Genomic DNA, 16823 nt, shown 5'->3' on the forward strand with positions numbered 1-16823 from the left:
TCATTTTTAAGACCTGGAATGTCTGACCTCACCTCAGCTCTGGACCTGGTGATACCTTCTCGGAGACTCGCAGGTCAGCGACACCCCCCACTTGCATCCTGGACTCCTTCCTCAAGTGTTTTCTAACAGATCCAACTTGGGGTTCAGTATGATGCTGGATAACAGAGCCACTTATCAGTACAAGGGGTGACTGGATGACTAAATTATAAACTGTATGGTTTGACATAATCAAGAAAAAAACTATTTGGTTATCAAATGTTTTGCTCGCAGAGAGTGCTGTATTTGCCACTGGTATATCCCGATATTCAGGGAATAGAAGCAAAGCGTATTGAAAACGATGTGCCCTATTCTGAAATGGCACAGTTGATGGATTTGCCGTCTCCTCCAAATGGCGAAGTGGCAGCCCCTGCTCTGAGAACAGAATCCTGCCAGTCTTGTTCACTGATGCCTGACACAGGGGAACTGCTTAGCATTTGTTGAATAAATAAGCCTTAAGGTGAGCATGGTTTAAGCTTTCCTGAGAAGCTACTTTAGACTTGTACGATTTCCCGGGATTATAGGCAGTGTATCTACACATGGATGCCCTTTAATAAAACCTTGGTTAACAGACGACTACATGAGAGGCTTATTGAATTTCACTTCAGATGGTTTAAGCACTGACTGAACAACTCACTCGCACCCCGAGTGTAGCTACATGAACAGGAAGCGTCTGACTGTGTCCTCTGGGTACAAGTTTCTGGTCTCCCACCTGTAAAAGAAGTCGGGATTAAAAACATCCCCTCGCCGGGCGGTGGTGGCGCACGCCTTTAATCCCAGCACTCAGGAGGCAGAGGCAGGCGGATCTCTGTGAGTTCGAGGCCAGCCTGGTCTACAAGAGCTAGTTCCAGAACAGGAACCAAAAAGCTACAGAGAAACCCTGTCTCTAAAAATTAAAAAAATAAATAAATAAATAATAAAAACATCCCCTCCTTTCAACTCGGAAAGGCTTTCTGGATCTTGTCCCCATCCCAGGGGACTAGAGCGATCAGAAGACAGAAGACGGGCTCTCAAGCTACCAATGAGGGGTGACCCACAGAACTGGAAGACACAAGCAAAGCTTTGGCGCAGCCATGACAGCCCTCGGGGTTAGTTCTCCCATTTAACAATTCATCCCTGAGAGGTGTACCAACAGGAAACAGCCTGAGGTATGTAGATGGAAGCTACCCAAGCGACAGACACGTGGCCAACAGGAGATAGCCATGACCGGCCTCCTTACCGTCTCCATCAGCAACCCCAGCACATTTTCTGGGAAACAAAATATTTGACTTGACTGGGTTAACTTTTAGCCCGAGCATCTCTTTACCAAAATCCTGGGCAGAGCATCAACGAAGATAACATGAGAATAATCAGACAAATTTGGGGTGAGAGGAAATTGACCAGGCCTTTTAAAGAAGTCCATGACAAGAGGAGGAGGGAAAGAAAGGAGGGGAGACGAGACAGAAAGAGACACAGAGAAAGTTTTAATATCACAGTCAAATATAACACGCTTTGTTTTGATTTTCACCTGAGCCTGGTTTGAAAAAAAATACACATCTACAAAACATATTTTTGGAACAACTGGGGAAACATGAAGTCTACACCAGTTATCAGATGATTTCGGGATACTAGGGTTCACTCTGTATGTACATAACACATAATGGCACTATGGGTTGTGGCAAGATGCTAATTTCCTTGAGATACACATTCAATACTCGGGATAAAATGTCATGATGTCTTGGTAACATTAAAGAGGCCCAGAAGAAAAGCAAGATGAATCAAATTCAGCTTTGGGTTAACTGCTGGGCTACATGTCCAGCAGTGAATACTCCCTGTATTATTATTTTATCTGAAGAACAGTCCTACAGATTGTTTTAACGTTCTTAGGCAGCGACTTCTCAAGAACTTCCCTCGCAACCCTGTAGGCTCCTGACTGAAACAGGTGTTCTGTATTTCCCCAAAGCTCCCCTCCCAGCCTGGCCACAAACAGAACGGCCACCATGGTACATGGTACCTTTAGCCATGGCTTACTTTCTTAAGTCAGTTCCCAAATCCCCATCACAAAAACAATCCGCTCATTTGCCTGGAACCTGGTTCCTTCTGATTGACAGAGCGCCTTTGCCCACATACCCCGCATAAACTGACTTTTCACTTTTCCTTCCTAAAATACCCAAGCTTTGTCTCTGAACTTTACAGAGCCGTTGGAGCTCTTTAATATTTTCTAAGAGAAACATTTCAAACAAGCAACCCCACAATTTATTCACGGCCGCCGAGAATAAAGGTAACAGGCTCCCCCAGCAAGACCTTCCAAAGCTTCTGCCTGACTTTTAAGGTTGAGCGTCGTGGCTCGCTCACCTGCAGGCTGGGCCCCGCAAGGAGCCAGTCATTTGTTTGTCTCGGGAGGGAGCTATTTGATTACACAAAATTCCTTTTCGGATCAAGTTCGGAATCTCAGCCACACTGGGACAAGTGGCAAAGCCTGCCAGCTCGACGGGTGGACTTCCGGACATACTGAGCCAGGGACAAAGACAAGGAGCCACCACAGGTTAAAATCCAAAGCTAAAGGAGCTGAAAAGGAAAGAGAGCATAAAAAGATGCGAGGCTCGGCCAGGCCTTTATCAATGCTCTACCTGCCATGACTGCATATAAGATGATGTATTCCTCGCACTTCCTGTAAATGAGCACTGTGCCCTAAGGGACGCTGGGAAGCATCGGCAAATGCACACGCCAACAGGCCCCGTGGCATTCATCCGCTGCTGCGCCACCTATGCATTCTGAAGCTGGCAAGGAACCAGACATCTTTACTGCCCCCCATTTTCCTTACCTTATTACAGAGCGCATCATTTTTAAAAGCATTTAAATGAACCAGATGTTAACCCCATTCATTCCACTTTCTCCGGGAATGTGTCAATAATGATTTTTAAAATGCAAAAGAAAATGTCAAAGTATTTTGTTCCCTGGCTAAGAATACATCCGTGGAATAGGAAAGAGAAAATTCATAAAACACTCTATGGTCATTCAAGAAATAATTATAAGGTATGTCAAACCACAGAAAAATCGAGCAAGCACTAAATTAGCAACCAAAAAAAAAAAAGGATGTCTTGTGTCAAAATGGCTTTTTCACTCACTCATTTGAAAAACAAGTTTTGAAAATTAAATTCCATCCACCGGCTCAGAACAGCACACATTAAGGCTTGACTGTTTGGCCATTATCCACGCGGCAGTGCTCTCTCCCCCCCTCCCTCCCTCTCTTTCTCACTCCCTCAAATGCATTCATTGACAGGAAGCCTTAGGGCTCACCTCCCATAGTGTCTTGAAGTCTTCCTGCTCAATGCGGAGGAGTTCACTGCTCTCTCTGGTAACGATGGTCGCATGGCGGGGCGTGTTGTCCAGTATGGACTCTCCAAAGGCTGTCCCGATCCCCAGGGTGCAGATGGTAACAGCATCCTGAGAAGCGTCCCCCCCAAAAAAAAGGTCATTAGAAAATTAAAGATGCAATGGATGAGAGACTAATTTTTCTTCAAATTAAAGTATAATTTGTAAAAAAAAAAATAAGTACCCAATTCTTATTGTGTGGTTCAACTTATTTCAGTAAATATATACACTGATATAAATGATATGCCATCAAGACTTATGACCCTTCTTTTAAAGGTTCTCTGTATCCCTGATCCAGGCAAGACCCCTCCCCATCAGAGGAAATCACAGCCCTGATGATTTCCATCCTCAGAAGGAAGTTTTGCCTGCTGGGGAACTTTACAGAGAAAGAGACAGTAGGCTCTGATCTGTAGCTGGCTTCTTTTGCTCAACGTAACATCTCTGAGTAACCCCCGTTCTCACACAGGTCCGTAGATGTGTATCCTTGTGTACGTGAGTAGCTTTGCACCCCATTGCGTGGCCACGCTACTGTCTGTGCATCCACTCTCGTCCTGAGACCGCTAGGATGTGTCTAGTTTGTGAATACTGTGAACACTGCTGATGGTAATAATCTGATCTTTTTAGAAAATGCTGGTTGCTTTAAGAAATGAAGAACCGTTTACTGAAAGCGGACTGGGTCCTCTTGGTGGGCAGGAATGATCACAATGTTCAGGAAACTGGAGCAGGACTAATACTGTCCCTGGGGACCTGAAGGTCTGAGGAGTGAGCTCCCAGAGGCCCCTCAGGTCAGGCAGCAAAGAAACCACAGAGTGAGATCTAAGTCCTTCCAACTGGAGATGCCAAGCTCTTTGTATCACGCTGCCTCCTGCAGCCGGAACAAAGGAAGAGCAGCACCGGAGAAAGCACGGGTAGCTGTTTATAAAACATCCTGAGTCCGTGCTCAAGAATGTGCTGTGGAAATTGTAAAAACGGATTCCTCTCCAGATGCAACATTGGCAAGAACATTTATATTTGGTCCTAACTTCTTTCAAACAATGCAAAGAGCCTCTCGGAACCATCCGGAGATGGATTCTGTAGGCGTTGGAAGCTAAGGAGACACACAAGGGTTACCCTCCAGGTTAGAAGATGCCCTTTTCCTTACACGCATCTAGCACAGAGTAGTAGGCAAATATTATTCAGATCCAGCCAGTGGCTCTGCAGTCACATCTCTGGGACAAATGCACGCTAGAATCCAGGCCCTTGGACCATGGTAGATTGCTTCTGCAAAAATATTACCCTCTAAAACTATGTTCAGGAAAATAAAAGTCAATAATATTTCAGAAAAAGAAAAGAAAAAGATGTGGGGCAAATTTAAGAGGAGCCGTTGATAGACTCTCCAGGAGGGCGCCTGCAAACAAAGCCATTCAAAGCATACCCAGGACTGAAATATCAGTGGTCGGGAAGTTAGTGACTAACTTTCACATTCTAGTAGAAGCATGAGATGTGTTGAGACAAATCACAGGCTCCCACGCATTCCCTAAAACGAGGGATCCCTGGAGGCTCCCACTAGACCGCTGTATTCTTCTATCAGTTCAGATTCCGGACTAGTTTTTTGCTTAATACATACTTTCCAGTGTCGAGACTTGTTTATTTGTTTATTTCATTGTTGTGCTTTTCGAGACAGGGTTTCTCTGTGTAGCCCTGGTCCTGTCTGTCCTAGAATTCTCTCTGTAGTCCAGGCTGGCCTCAGATTCAGGAGCCCCCCCCCCGCCTCTGCCTCCTGAGTGCTGGGGTTAAAGGTGGGTGCCACCACATCGTGGCTAGTGTTAAGACCTTTTAAGACTTGAGAGAGACCCATCATGAGGACTGCAGCAAGAGTGTCGCGAAGATGTCAGTCACACAGGAACTAACTGGTGCCTACAGATTAACTGGACATCGTCCTCACCTCCTCTCCTGATACAGGCAGTTTGTCACCAAAGCACACACAAATATGGACTGTGAAACTCAACATGACCTGTCTTCTTGGGCGAGAACGGCTCTTGTAATAAAGACACAAGATGGACCGCTTGCTTTCCCTTGGAGCTTTCAATTTACCCAGGCCTAGTCATATTCCAAAACACAGTTGTGGTGGTATTGCTACCCACACTGCTTGGAATATTCCACTGAACAATAATGTCCACTGGAACAGGTGCCCAACCACTGCCCGAGTCCAAGGACCTGCCGTCACCAGAAGTGACTGTGTGGCCAACCCTTCCTAAACCCCCTCCTTTGTGCTTGATCCAGTCAAATCTAAAGACAGGGAGTCACAAATGACAAGTGGTATAGCGCTTGTCTAGGGTGCAAGAAGACAGAGGATTTGATCCTGCACATCAGTCAAACTCCACACACGTTCTCATCTTGAAATTCAGGCTAGGAAATCTCTCCACATTGTTCGCAGCTCCAGACTTCAGTTTCATCCGGTTCAAAACAATTTTTAGGTCAAACTTACTTAGGAATTGGAACGGATGTGGGAGGTATTGGCTAGGCACTGAGAGAGTTGAGGCCAGGGAAACTGAAGGGCTCAGAAACCATTCGGACTTTCTAAAGGCTAACCGATGTGTTTGCGGTCCACTGCTGCCTCTCCTTGACATGGGAGTCTGGGCTCCTTACAGGCTCGGGAGGAAACTGTCAAATGAAATCACATCCAAACGTTCTCCCAAGCTTTGGGGTTAATAGGCTGCTGTGAACACGGGTTAGAAGACAAGATAAGCGTGGGTGATTGTAGAAGATCCTGTGTCCACACTCCGATCTCACTATACCCCACAGGTCAGCATTCAAAGCCTGGACCCCTGTAGATGCCCTCTGCATGTTGCCACGCATGTCTGTTTCTACATGCAACATGAGATTTCTTTAAAGCCGGCATGGAAGCTGCAGGTCTACTCCCATCGCCACGCTTATCCCTCAGGAACCGTTCAGGAGAGCATTCATGACATCTGCTTGTCTGTGGATTGCTTACTGAGGTCACCTGAGAAGAAATGGTTTCGGTATCATAGAAAATGAAGCAAGCAGTCAGCACTGGCCAGAGAGCAGGGAAACACTGGATAATGCCCTGTTCCACATTAGCTAATGAGAAGTAAAGATTCAAGAATATAAAAGACTTCATGAGATGAAGGAGGGCTTAGCCAAGGCTGCTGGAGCCCTACCAGGTTACCCCTGCATGTTCCTAATGAGTGAAAGGCTTAGGATCAGATTTCTCATTTGTTTAAAGACTTTGAAATACTTGCACTACATATATGCACATATTCATACACATATATGTGTGTATATATATGTATATATATGGGAGGAGACCTCAGTCTAAACACAAAACCACTTCTGTGTCATATTTCCTCACGCACAGTCTGAAAACAACTCCATACAATGTCCCTGACACGTCCGTACACACACTGAGCTGTTCTGTGTAGACATGCGTGAGGACATGTGCACGGGGCTGTAAAGGAGCACACGGGGGGACCGAGGCGGGGTCTTTTGAGAGATCATTTCTCACTGAGCTCAACACTCACCAATTGACTAGGCCGGCTGGCTAGCGAGCTCCAGGGATCTGCCTGTCTGCACCTCTCCCAGCCCCTGTCGCGGCAGGGTTACAGAGGCCTGTGACCAAGTCAGCTTTGTCACGTGGGTACTGGAGACCTGAATGTGAGTCCTGGTGCCTCTGTGGCAGGGACTTTATTGAGTGACCATCACTCCATTCCCTGAACTGTGTTTGAACTGCCTGCCATACGGGATCAGATACAGAAGCTTCCATTCCTAGCTCCCCAAAGTTTCAGGACTTGAACAGTTTAGGATTTTGAGGTTAGGAGTGCTATCATCCTGCACTAGCACCCCCGTTATCACTGTTTCATAAGCTAGACAAACCCAGACTCAAAGATGTTCAACATCCTGCCCAAACCAGGCCAGTTATAGAAAGGACCGAGACCAGAAACTAGCTGATCTCTTTGCCAAGATACACACGGCCTATTCCTTCTGATCCTTGTAAAAACAGACTGATATGTCATTTGACAACACAGGCAGTCTGTAGCCCACAGCCCGCCTGGTAGTCACTCTGTGGGGAGCGTTCTGAGTCAGCCGTATGCGGAAGTCCAGCTCCCCACTGGGTCTGCTTCCTGTCTAGTTAGGGTTATTGACGCTGTGATGACTATAACCAGAAGCCACTGGGGCAGGGTTTGTGTCTCTCACAGTCCCATATAACAGGGTGGGTACCTGGAGGCAGGAACTGATGCAGAGGCCACAGGGGGATGCTGCTTACTGCCTTGCTCCCTCTGACTTGTTCAGCCTGCTTTCTTATATAACCCAGGACTATCAGCCCAGGGGTGTCCCACCACAGTGGGCTGGGCCCTCCCCCATCTATCATTAATTAATAAAATACCTTACAGGCTTGCCTACAGTCCAATCTTACAGAGGTTTTATTTATTTATTTTTTCAGTTTGGGTTCTTCCTCTCAGGTGAGTATAGCCTGTATCAAGTCAACATAAAATTGTTCACATGGACCTCAATCTGAGGGTACCAGTAACTAAATCTGCCCGGGCCTTTGCCGTACAAATCCGCAGCTGTCTCAGATGCTGGTACAAAATCAAAAGATGTTAGCAAGCCTCTAGTGACAGGCACCAACCGCCAGGCAAAGGAGGGCCACACGGAGTCATACAAAGGTGAATCAGAAGAGGCTTGTGTCTTGGTAGGCCTAGATTACACATCCTCCTCCACAGCTTTGGGCAATATGTTCCCAGAATCCTCAGTGAAATAGCCACACTCGCCTTTAATAAGATTAATAGCAGAGTGCATTTTTAAACATTTATTTGGGGAGACAGCCGCCATGACACACAGGTGGGGGTCAGTGTGTCTACTTGGGGGAGTTGGTTCTCTCTATGTGGGCTTCAGGACTCGAACTCAAGTAGTCAGGCTTGGCAGCAATCCCCTTTGCCAGCTGAGCCATCTTGCCAGAATTAAATAGGAATAAACAATATAAAGGAAACTGTAATTCCTCACTCCGTCGCATTGCCACACATGTATAGGTTTTCTCCACTCCTAAAAAGCAAATTATATTTTTGCTATTATTTAAACAACAGCGAATCTCTATAGTCATGTTGTATTAAGCTTCATCTAATGACGGCTTTCAACACTTAAATTCCAAGTTTCTCTGTCCCCCCAGTCTGGATGTCAAGTGGTTTGAATGATCCGCAAAACACTTGAGCTCTCTGGGGGAGCGCGTATTCAAAGGAACCCTTCTGGCAATCCTGCCGTAAATCAAAGAATCCTTTTGTACTGCATCTAATCACCCCTAATTTATCTGCTTTGTGTGTCTGCATTATGGAAAACTCACATCTTAAAGCGGGCGTTCTCACTAAAGCCATTTCAAGTTTGTTTCCTGCCTGCAGTACGAAAATAGGGGTGGGGCGAGGAAAGCCAGGGTTACGGGTCGCAAGCAGTTAAGATGGCTGTCCGAGCTAGGAAACTCGGGCCTGGCAGATGTTCTGGGGGTCTCAGAGTAACTTAATCGATACGTAGATCTGGGCATTGTCGGCGTGAACACGTGGGGGCTTCCTTTTCTTCTTCTTTTCATTATTCTGTAATGTTGAAGAGTTATCAGGTATTAGGCCGGGTGTGGTGGCTCATGCTTCTCAACCACGCACTTGGGAGGCAGAGGCAGGTAGATCTCTGAGAGTCTGAGACCAGTCTGGTCTACTGTATAGTAGGGCCCAGACAGGCCAGGGCTATATAGTAAGACCTGGATGAGAAAACAAAAACCAAACCAAACAAACAAAGTACAACCAACATCCCCTCCCCCCCCAAAAAAGAGTTATGGGGTCTTTTAGTTATTCAGACTTCACTCATTTCCATATTACTAAGTCAAGAATTAATAATCTCATGTGTTGGGTTATCTTTAAGTGTGTAGATAGACTCAGAAGCATAGATTCTTACAAAGCAAATGTTTTTACAGTGTTCACTTTTAACCTATAGGAGACACTTTGCCATTAAGTTCCAGAACGCTTGCATTTAGCTCATGAGCTTGAATCTGCTCCTGGAACTTACTGAGTCCTCTAAGCATGCTTTTAAGAAATAAAGTTGAATGGAACCCAATTTCAGAGTCAGTCAAGGCATCCAACTGTACGTGTGTCAAAAGGATTTACTGCCAAGCAGGAAGGCAAATACTTCAAGTCCAGTGTGTTCTCTGGCAAACAGCAACAGCGAGGCAGGTTCCTTTCAGAGCATGTCCCTGGCGTTGGCTTCTCAGCCAGCTGAGGGACATCAGACGAGCAGGCTGGGGACAGCTTGCAGAGGATACACAGGAGTGGGCATTTCTAACCAATCAGGAGGCCACACACACCGAGCGGAGAGCCTGTCTCACCAGTACTGTGCCACCCAGACAAAGGATACAGAGCAACCAAGCTATGTCAGGTGAGTTGCTAAGTCGATTAAAAAGCTCTCTTCCTAAAAAACATCTCAGCCACAGCCAGAGCACAGGCAGGAGTCGGCATGACAACCGATCACTGACAGCTTGGCACCGTTCACATCTTCTGGGTGGGCCCCCTAAAGCCTCTTCAGAAATATGCCTGACAAATGTCTCCCCGAAATGGTGATGTCACCGAAAACAAAAACAAGGTGGAAGAACTGAGTGGATGAACCGGGGGAGGGGATGGGAGGAGAGATTGATTTGTGCGTCAAATTTGATAAACGAAAATGCCATCCACGAAGGCATCTTTGTTGTAAAGGCAAAGGCAGGGACGACTAAAGGTTCGCTATTTGACCTTAGAGAGAAGAACAATAAGAGTGCTTTTTTCTAAAACCAGAGTAAAATTTGCCAGATAATGGCGCAATGACAGATGAGGGGGTGGGGTGAAGAGAAGACCAAGGCCAAGTGCAGCCCTGATTCTCTGCTCCCAGTGAAATGGCTAAAAATTAAACTCCTGCCTTTTCATATACGGAGCTGTTTTTCCTGCTTTTCGTGTTCTAACACTGCCCTCTTGTGACCAATATCAGCATTGCAGGGATGGTAGCCCTCAACTCTCCATTAGGGGACCCTGCTCTCTCCAAAGTTTCGTACTAAGTGCTTTATATACATCGACTCATTAAAGCAGAAACTATTGGCCTCCATTTACAGGTATCTAATTGCACCTACTCATACCCAACCAAGTTCCACGAGGAGACCTCAGGGACCTCGGGACTTAGCTGCTGGGTTTGTTCAAATAAAGGCAATACTGAGGTAAGTGCCACAAAGAAGCACAGGCTTTCACGACCACTATTCTCTGTGTTTGAAACATGAAATTCTGTCAACAGTCTTTAGGAATTGGTATGGTTAAACATTTGTTACAGTTTGGATGCTTCTAGATTAGTTTAAAAAATAATACATGTTCTTAGGATTTAGATATACCATAGTCTCCCCACCTACAAATCTGCAGGGAAAAACAAGACCTTACACACACACACACACACACACACACACACACACACACACACACACACACACACACATTATGCATGCACAAGTTGGGTGCTGTTGTCTGATGTAGTGACTTTTATAAGCCTACTTAAGGTTTATCGTGATTTCTTGTTTTTTAATTGTTTTTATTGGTCTACATTTTTTCTCAGCTTCCCTTCCCCAGCCCCTTCTACTCTCTCCCATGATCCCTCCACTCCCAATTTACTCAGGAGATCTTGCCTTTTTCTACTTCCCATGGGGATTAGATCCACGTATGTCTCTCTTAGAATCCTCTTTGCTGTCTAGGTTCTCTGGGAATTGTTAGGCTGGTTTTTTTTTTTTTTTTTACTTTATGTCTAAAAGCCACTTATGAGTGAGTACATATTATATTTGTCTTTCTGGGTCTGGGTGACCTCATTCAATATGTTTTCTAGATCCATCCATTTGCCCACAAATTTCAAGATGCCATTATTTTTTTACTGTGCAGTACTCCATTGTGTAAATGTACCACGACTTCTTTATTCTTTCTTTGGTCGAGAGGCATTAGGGTTGTTTCTGGCTATGACAAATAATGCTGCTATGAACATAATTGAGCACATGTCCTTGTGGTACAATTGAGCATCCTTTGGGTATATACCCAAAAGTGGTATTGCTGGGTCTTGAGGTAGGTTGTTTCCTAATTTTCTGAGAAATAGCCATACTGATTTTCAAAATAGCTGTACCAGTTTGCATTCCCACCAGCAATGGAGGAGCATTCCTTTATTCCACATCCTCTCCAGCATAAGCTGTCATCGGTGCTTTTGATCTTGGCCATTCTTACAGGTGTAAGATGAAATCTCAGAGTTGTTTTGATTTGCATTTCTACCTAAACCGAGAACTCTTGACAGATTTTTTTGTTTATAACACTTTATACTGTTTGCTTCTAGCCCTGATCCATTAACATATTAATGAAAAACACATTCCTATAGTTCACCCGAGTGGGACTTCCCAGCCCAAATAAGCAGACTTGAAAGTACCTGAGGTTCTGGGGCTTGATTTTGGTGATGGGCTCTGATGTCCCTGGAGGTACAGACAGGTATCCCTGAGGAACTGGAAAGGCTAGTCCTCAACAAGATCCCCATGGCCAAGTAGAACTCTTCATGAATATGTGAACCATGTTGGGACTCCATTGGCCGAGGATGCTGCCTGTAGGCATGCGCCCTTGTTTGCTGGTCATAGTTTTATAAGACAGAGTAATGGCCAAAGTCGAAAGGCTGCCTGAGAAGCTAGGGGACACGCCTCTAACACTGCGCATTTCAGTGGGCCTGGGTTTTGTTTGAAGGCGAGAGGGTTAAACATGGTGTATGCAAAGATAGAAGTGAGGGTTTGCAGGTCTCTGGAAGTTCCTCAGCACAGGATGAACAGAAGCCACTCTGCATTTCCCAGAATTCGTAAGGCAAACATGGTTTCAAGGTAGCCATGCAGAAATAAGAGCAAGAGCTTCAGCTCCTGGGGGAAGGTTGCTGCATGGCGGATCATGTCCCTGTTATCCCATCCAGGGGCTTTCTCCCTCCACCCCATCCAGGGGCTTTCTCCCTGCATCCAGGCTATTCTGGAAGCCTTGATCTGGTGGAACTCCGCTGCCCAGAAAGCAAGGCTGCAGAAGGAGGGTGTGTCTCTGGGGTCCAGCAGGGAAAGGAAGAATGTAATCGATTGAGAAGTGAGCTGTGTGGCTCTCAACAGGATTTGGGATCCTTCAGAGACAGAGTGAGGTTGTGGGCAGCAGTTCCTACCTTTCCCTCCCTACCTGCACCCCCACCCTCATCCAGGTGGCTGTTGAGCTGATCAGTGGGACCGAGCCTGTGCTGGGAGGTAAGCCATCCGGTGGCCTGAAGCCCAGTGGCCTCCCCACGAGCAAAGGGCCTGGAGCTCATAGACCCACCCATCCCCTGAATAATTTTCAGTTTTCTACAATGTGGGATCAGTGGATTTCTTACGGTGATCTCAGGTATCTGCGATTCACTGAGCAACCATGAACGCACACTGCCCCTAGATCTCCTGGAGACTGCTGAGGAACTTTTGGACACCTCGAAAGGCCGCGCATGGTGACTAACGTTGACAATGGCAAAGAAAGGACACGGGGATGACGGTAATCCTGGTGGCCTCTAGCTCTTCAGCTTCCCACTCTGGCATCCTAAGGAGACCATGCTTTCTCTACAGACAGGCCCTGTGAACACTGAGGGGTCCCACCACTTGTGTGGCGGACGACGCCAATGAAAAGCGAGTACAACCTATACCCTAGGGCCCAAGAGCTCAGTACAATCCATCTACACCATACGGTGATGAAGACGCTGCTGGTTCTTAAGTTAATGAGCGCAGCTGGGGGCGATGGAAAGGAGAAATAGGATGCTCAGGAAGGTGAGAGGAGCTTATGAGGCAAATAGAATATTTATATATGCATCCTTTAACTCCCCCATCACTACATAAAATAGGGTAACTTTCATTTTAAAAAGGTATCAAATCAATAATACCCAATACATGTATAGCATAAGTAATACTTTGTCAGAACTTGGGCCCATCCCTTCGGGACATCACCGCCCACTTCTTCACCCAAGTCAAGGTCCTTCCTTTATTACCCAGCTGCCCACACAACCCATCAGCATCCCTTCTCGTGAATTCGCCTATGTCCTGTAGCCTGCTGTCTGTCCCTCAGTTTTCTCCTCTTGCCTGCCTCACTCCAATCCAACAACGGTGATCCTAGCTACCCTCGCTTCTATTCTTCCCTCTTCCCATCCTTTGGACATTCCTTATGTGATGTGGGATTGCCCTCTGTCTGCTGTGAGTATGTTTTATTGCCATTGGTTAATAAAGAAGCTGCTTTTGGCCAATGGCTTAACAGAGTAAAGGCAGGTAGAAAATCTGAACAGAGATGGAGAGAGAGAGTAGGCGGAGTTGAGGAGGCGCCATGTAGGGGCCGAAGGAAACAGACAGACCCTGGAAATTTACCTGGTAAGCCACAGCCTTGTGGTGATACACAGATTAGTCGAAATGGGTTGATTTAAGATGTAAGAATTAGTTAATAAAAAGCCTAAGCTAATAGCCAAGCAGTGTAGCAATTAATATAGTTTATATGTGATTATTTTGGGTCTGGGTAGCCGGGAAAGGAACGAGCGGCCTCCAACTACAATTATGATCCAGGACTACAAGCCCCAGCATCACAGGGAACTGACTGCCACACCTAATGGGCATTAGCACATCAGTGGGATCAAATGAATCCCACCAGAACTCTCAAGAAAACAAGAGGTGTGTGCAGGGAGTGGCCCTTGAGATGGGCAGAGGATGCTCAGTGCACAGCTGCCTGTAGGTGGCGCTCCTGAACCAGAAGTCAGTCTTGCTCTTTGCTTACCATTCTGGTCCAGAAAGCGGCTAATGCACCCACACACAGGGGCTGGAACTCGGGGTGCATTGGGGAACTTGTCTTTGTGCCCTTTCTGACTTAGTGAAAAGACAGACAAACAGCAGAGAGAGGGTCTTAGAGAAAGAAAATGGAGACGCAGGCTTGCAGAGAAAGGCTGCCCTCCCGCTCTCGCGATAACTTGAGCCTGAACAGAGTTCTGCTCGATCCTCTCTTGTTTTCCTTCAGTCCCTGTAACCGGTTCTCCTTCTCTTTCACCACGTCGCACCCCTCACCCTCCACCTACTGTATGGGCAGCGGGAAGAATAGAAACTTTGGACGACGTCAGACCTGAATCCAAAGTTGATCCGCAGCTCTGCGGCCCCAGGAGAGTTGGAACCACTGTCACGGAGCCCTGTGACCAAGTCTATGGTACACCAGCATCTAAATGCTGAAGATGAGGCCGGTCATGTACACAGGTGTAAGGGATAGAGTGCTATAATAGATGTTCTAGGCAAACCTAGTGGTAATTTCCTATGGTAAGCACTAAATGTTGTGAAGTCTTTTTGGATGTGATTAATATTACTGTAAGTAAAATTTAAATTTATTCCTTTTTATGTGTTAGTTGAGGGGGACACAGCATACCACAGGACACATGGGGAGGTCAGAGGACCGCTCTGTGGAATTCAATCCTTCCTTCCCCCTTTTGCAGAGGTCCCAGAGAACAAACTGGATACTCCAGGCTTGTACAATGAGCATTTTTACCGGCTTAGTCAACTTCCTACCCATAAATAAACTTCAGAGAAAGTAAATTACCTTTCTCAACGTAGGTGGGCCTTACCCCAACCAGCTGACAATCTTTAGAACAAATCTGTTCCACTTGGGGTTCCCCATAGAAGAAAGAAGGGTCCAGCCTCCATGCTGAAGAAGGCAGCCCCAGCTCTTATCTCCGCCCCTCTACCTTCATGCCCCCCACCTTCCCCACCCCTAGCAGCTGCCCTAGGCATTGGGGTTCGCCAAGCCCCACGATCCTGGGAGCCAACTCGTTAAAATCAATCCCTCTCTCTGCCTCGCTGTCTCTGTCCTCCCTTCCTCTTTCTGACTCTCGCTCTGACTATTGCCTTCCAGGGGTGACGATGCAAACAATTCAGCTGTTTCCAGATCCAATGGGAAACTGAGGCAGCTGATAAAAGTCAAAGCCCTCTCTGAAATCCAAGGAATCCCAGTCCTGAGAGAGAATAGGAGACAAGCCAACACAGCTGGGGGCTGTGGGCTGCAGGCCGCGTCTGGTGGACTCTCTGCACTGCCACACTGGGGAAATGCCTGTGGGACAAGGGTGACGTGGGCACCAGAGGGAGAGAAACCATGCACTGCAGTGGACCTGACACAGGAAACCAACTGGGTTCCAACCCCATGCCACCATCAGTCTTTTCGGATGCCTCTGCAGGTCTGAGAGGGTGACTGTGGGCTGGAGAGGTGGCTCTGTGGTTAAGAGCACTTGTTGCTCTTGCAGAGGACCTGGGTTCATTTCCCAGCACCCACACGGTGGCTCACAACCATGGATAACTCTAGTTCCAGGGGATCTGATGCCCTCTTTTGACTTCTTCCAGTATCAGGCATGCATGGGGTACACAGGCTTACATGCAGACAACACACAATAAATAAATAAATCTTATTTAAGGAAAAAAAAGAGAGAGAATGATTGCCCACAAGTCCCTACAAAATGTAAATCTCAAATTTAGAATAACAAAGATTTTCCCATTTGAAGTGTGCTGCCAAAAAGGGCTCAGAAACTGTCTTAACTTATACATTTAGTGTGTGTGTGTGTGTGTGTGTATGTGTGTGTGTGTGTGTGTGTGTGTGTGTGTGTGTGTAGGCCAGAGGTTTCAGTGTTGGGTGTCTTCCTCCATTGGACTCCACCTTATTCATCTAACCAGGGTCTCTCATTGAATCTGGAACCCATCAAGTCACTGGCCAATATGCTCTAGTGATTGGCTTGTCTCTGCCTCCCTCTGGGAATTATAGATATATATGGCTGTACCAGGCTTTTAAGTGGATGCTGGGCCTCCAAACCGGGTCCTTGTGTCTATAGAGCAGACATTTTCCTGACGAGCCATCACCCTAACCTAGCAGAGAGAGGTCGTGAAGGGCGTCTGCGTCAGCCACTCTCCCCTGCATCTCGAGCTCCTAGGAGGCCCATGAGGGTCAGGGATACACAGAAAAAGTCACAGCACAAGGGAGGCAGGGAACACTCTTCCTTCTGGTGCTCACCTCACCTTCTACAGCAAGAATGCACCTGTGTATCCCCCTGCAGTAGAACTATCTGCACTTCTCAGGAGACAGCCAGCCGGTGCATTTCCGCACTGAATGTTCCAGCTCCTGACACCAAGCTCACATCACACAAGCCTTTCAACATCTGTGACATGGCTAAAGAACGGAATTCAACAAGCACTTAACGTGGGGAAGTAGATTTGAAAAGGTGTCTGAGAAAATAGCATGGTAGATGAGGTCATGAACTTGAGAAGGAGTGGGGGAGGGACACAAGGAGCTGGAATGGGAAGGGGGACAGGAAATGGTGTAAATACAGCACTCACGTATGACATTCTCAAAAAATAAACATCAAGAAAA

At 46.6% G+C, this 16823-nt stretch overlaps 1 protein-coding gene across 2 annotated transcripts in view; it reads right to left on the minus strand.

Annotated features, from left to right (window-relative positions):
• Window positions 1-16823, minus strand: part of Rapgef4 (Rap guanine nucleotide exchange factor 4) — a 257925-nt gene that overhangs the window by 202597 nt on the left and 38505 nt on the right. For both annotated transcript variants that reach the window (XM_075984894.1, XM_075984899.1), the window contains exon 4: window positions 3316-3462. In XM_075984894.1, the coding sequence (XP_075841009.1) occupies window positions 3316-3462 (147 nt within the window). The remainder of the gene's footprint in view (window positions 1-3315; window positions 3463-16823) is intronic.

Source organism: Microtus pennsylvanicus, chromosome 9, assembly GCF_037038515.1.
Source record: "Microtus pennsylvanicus isolate mMicPen1 chromosome 9, mMicPen1.hap1, whole genome shotgun sequence".
Lineage (NCBI taxonomy): Eukaryota > Metazoa > Chordata > Mammalia > Rodentia > Cricetidae > Microtus > Microtus pennsylvanicus.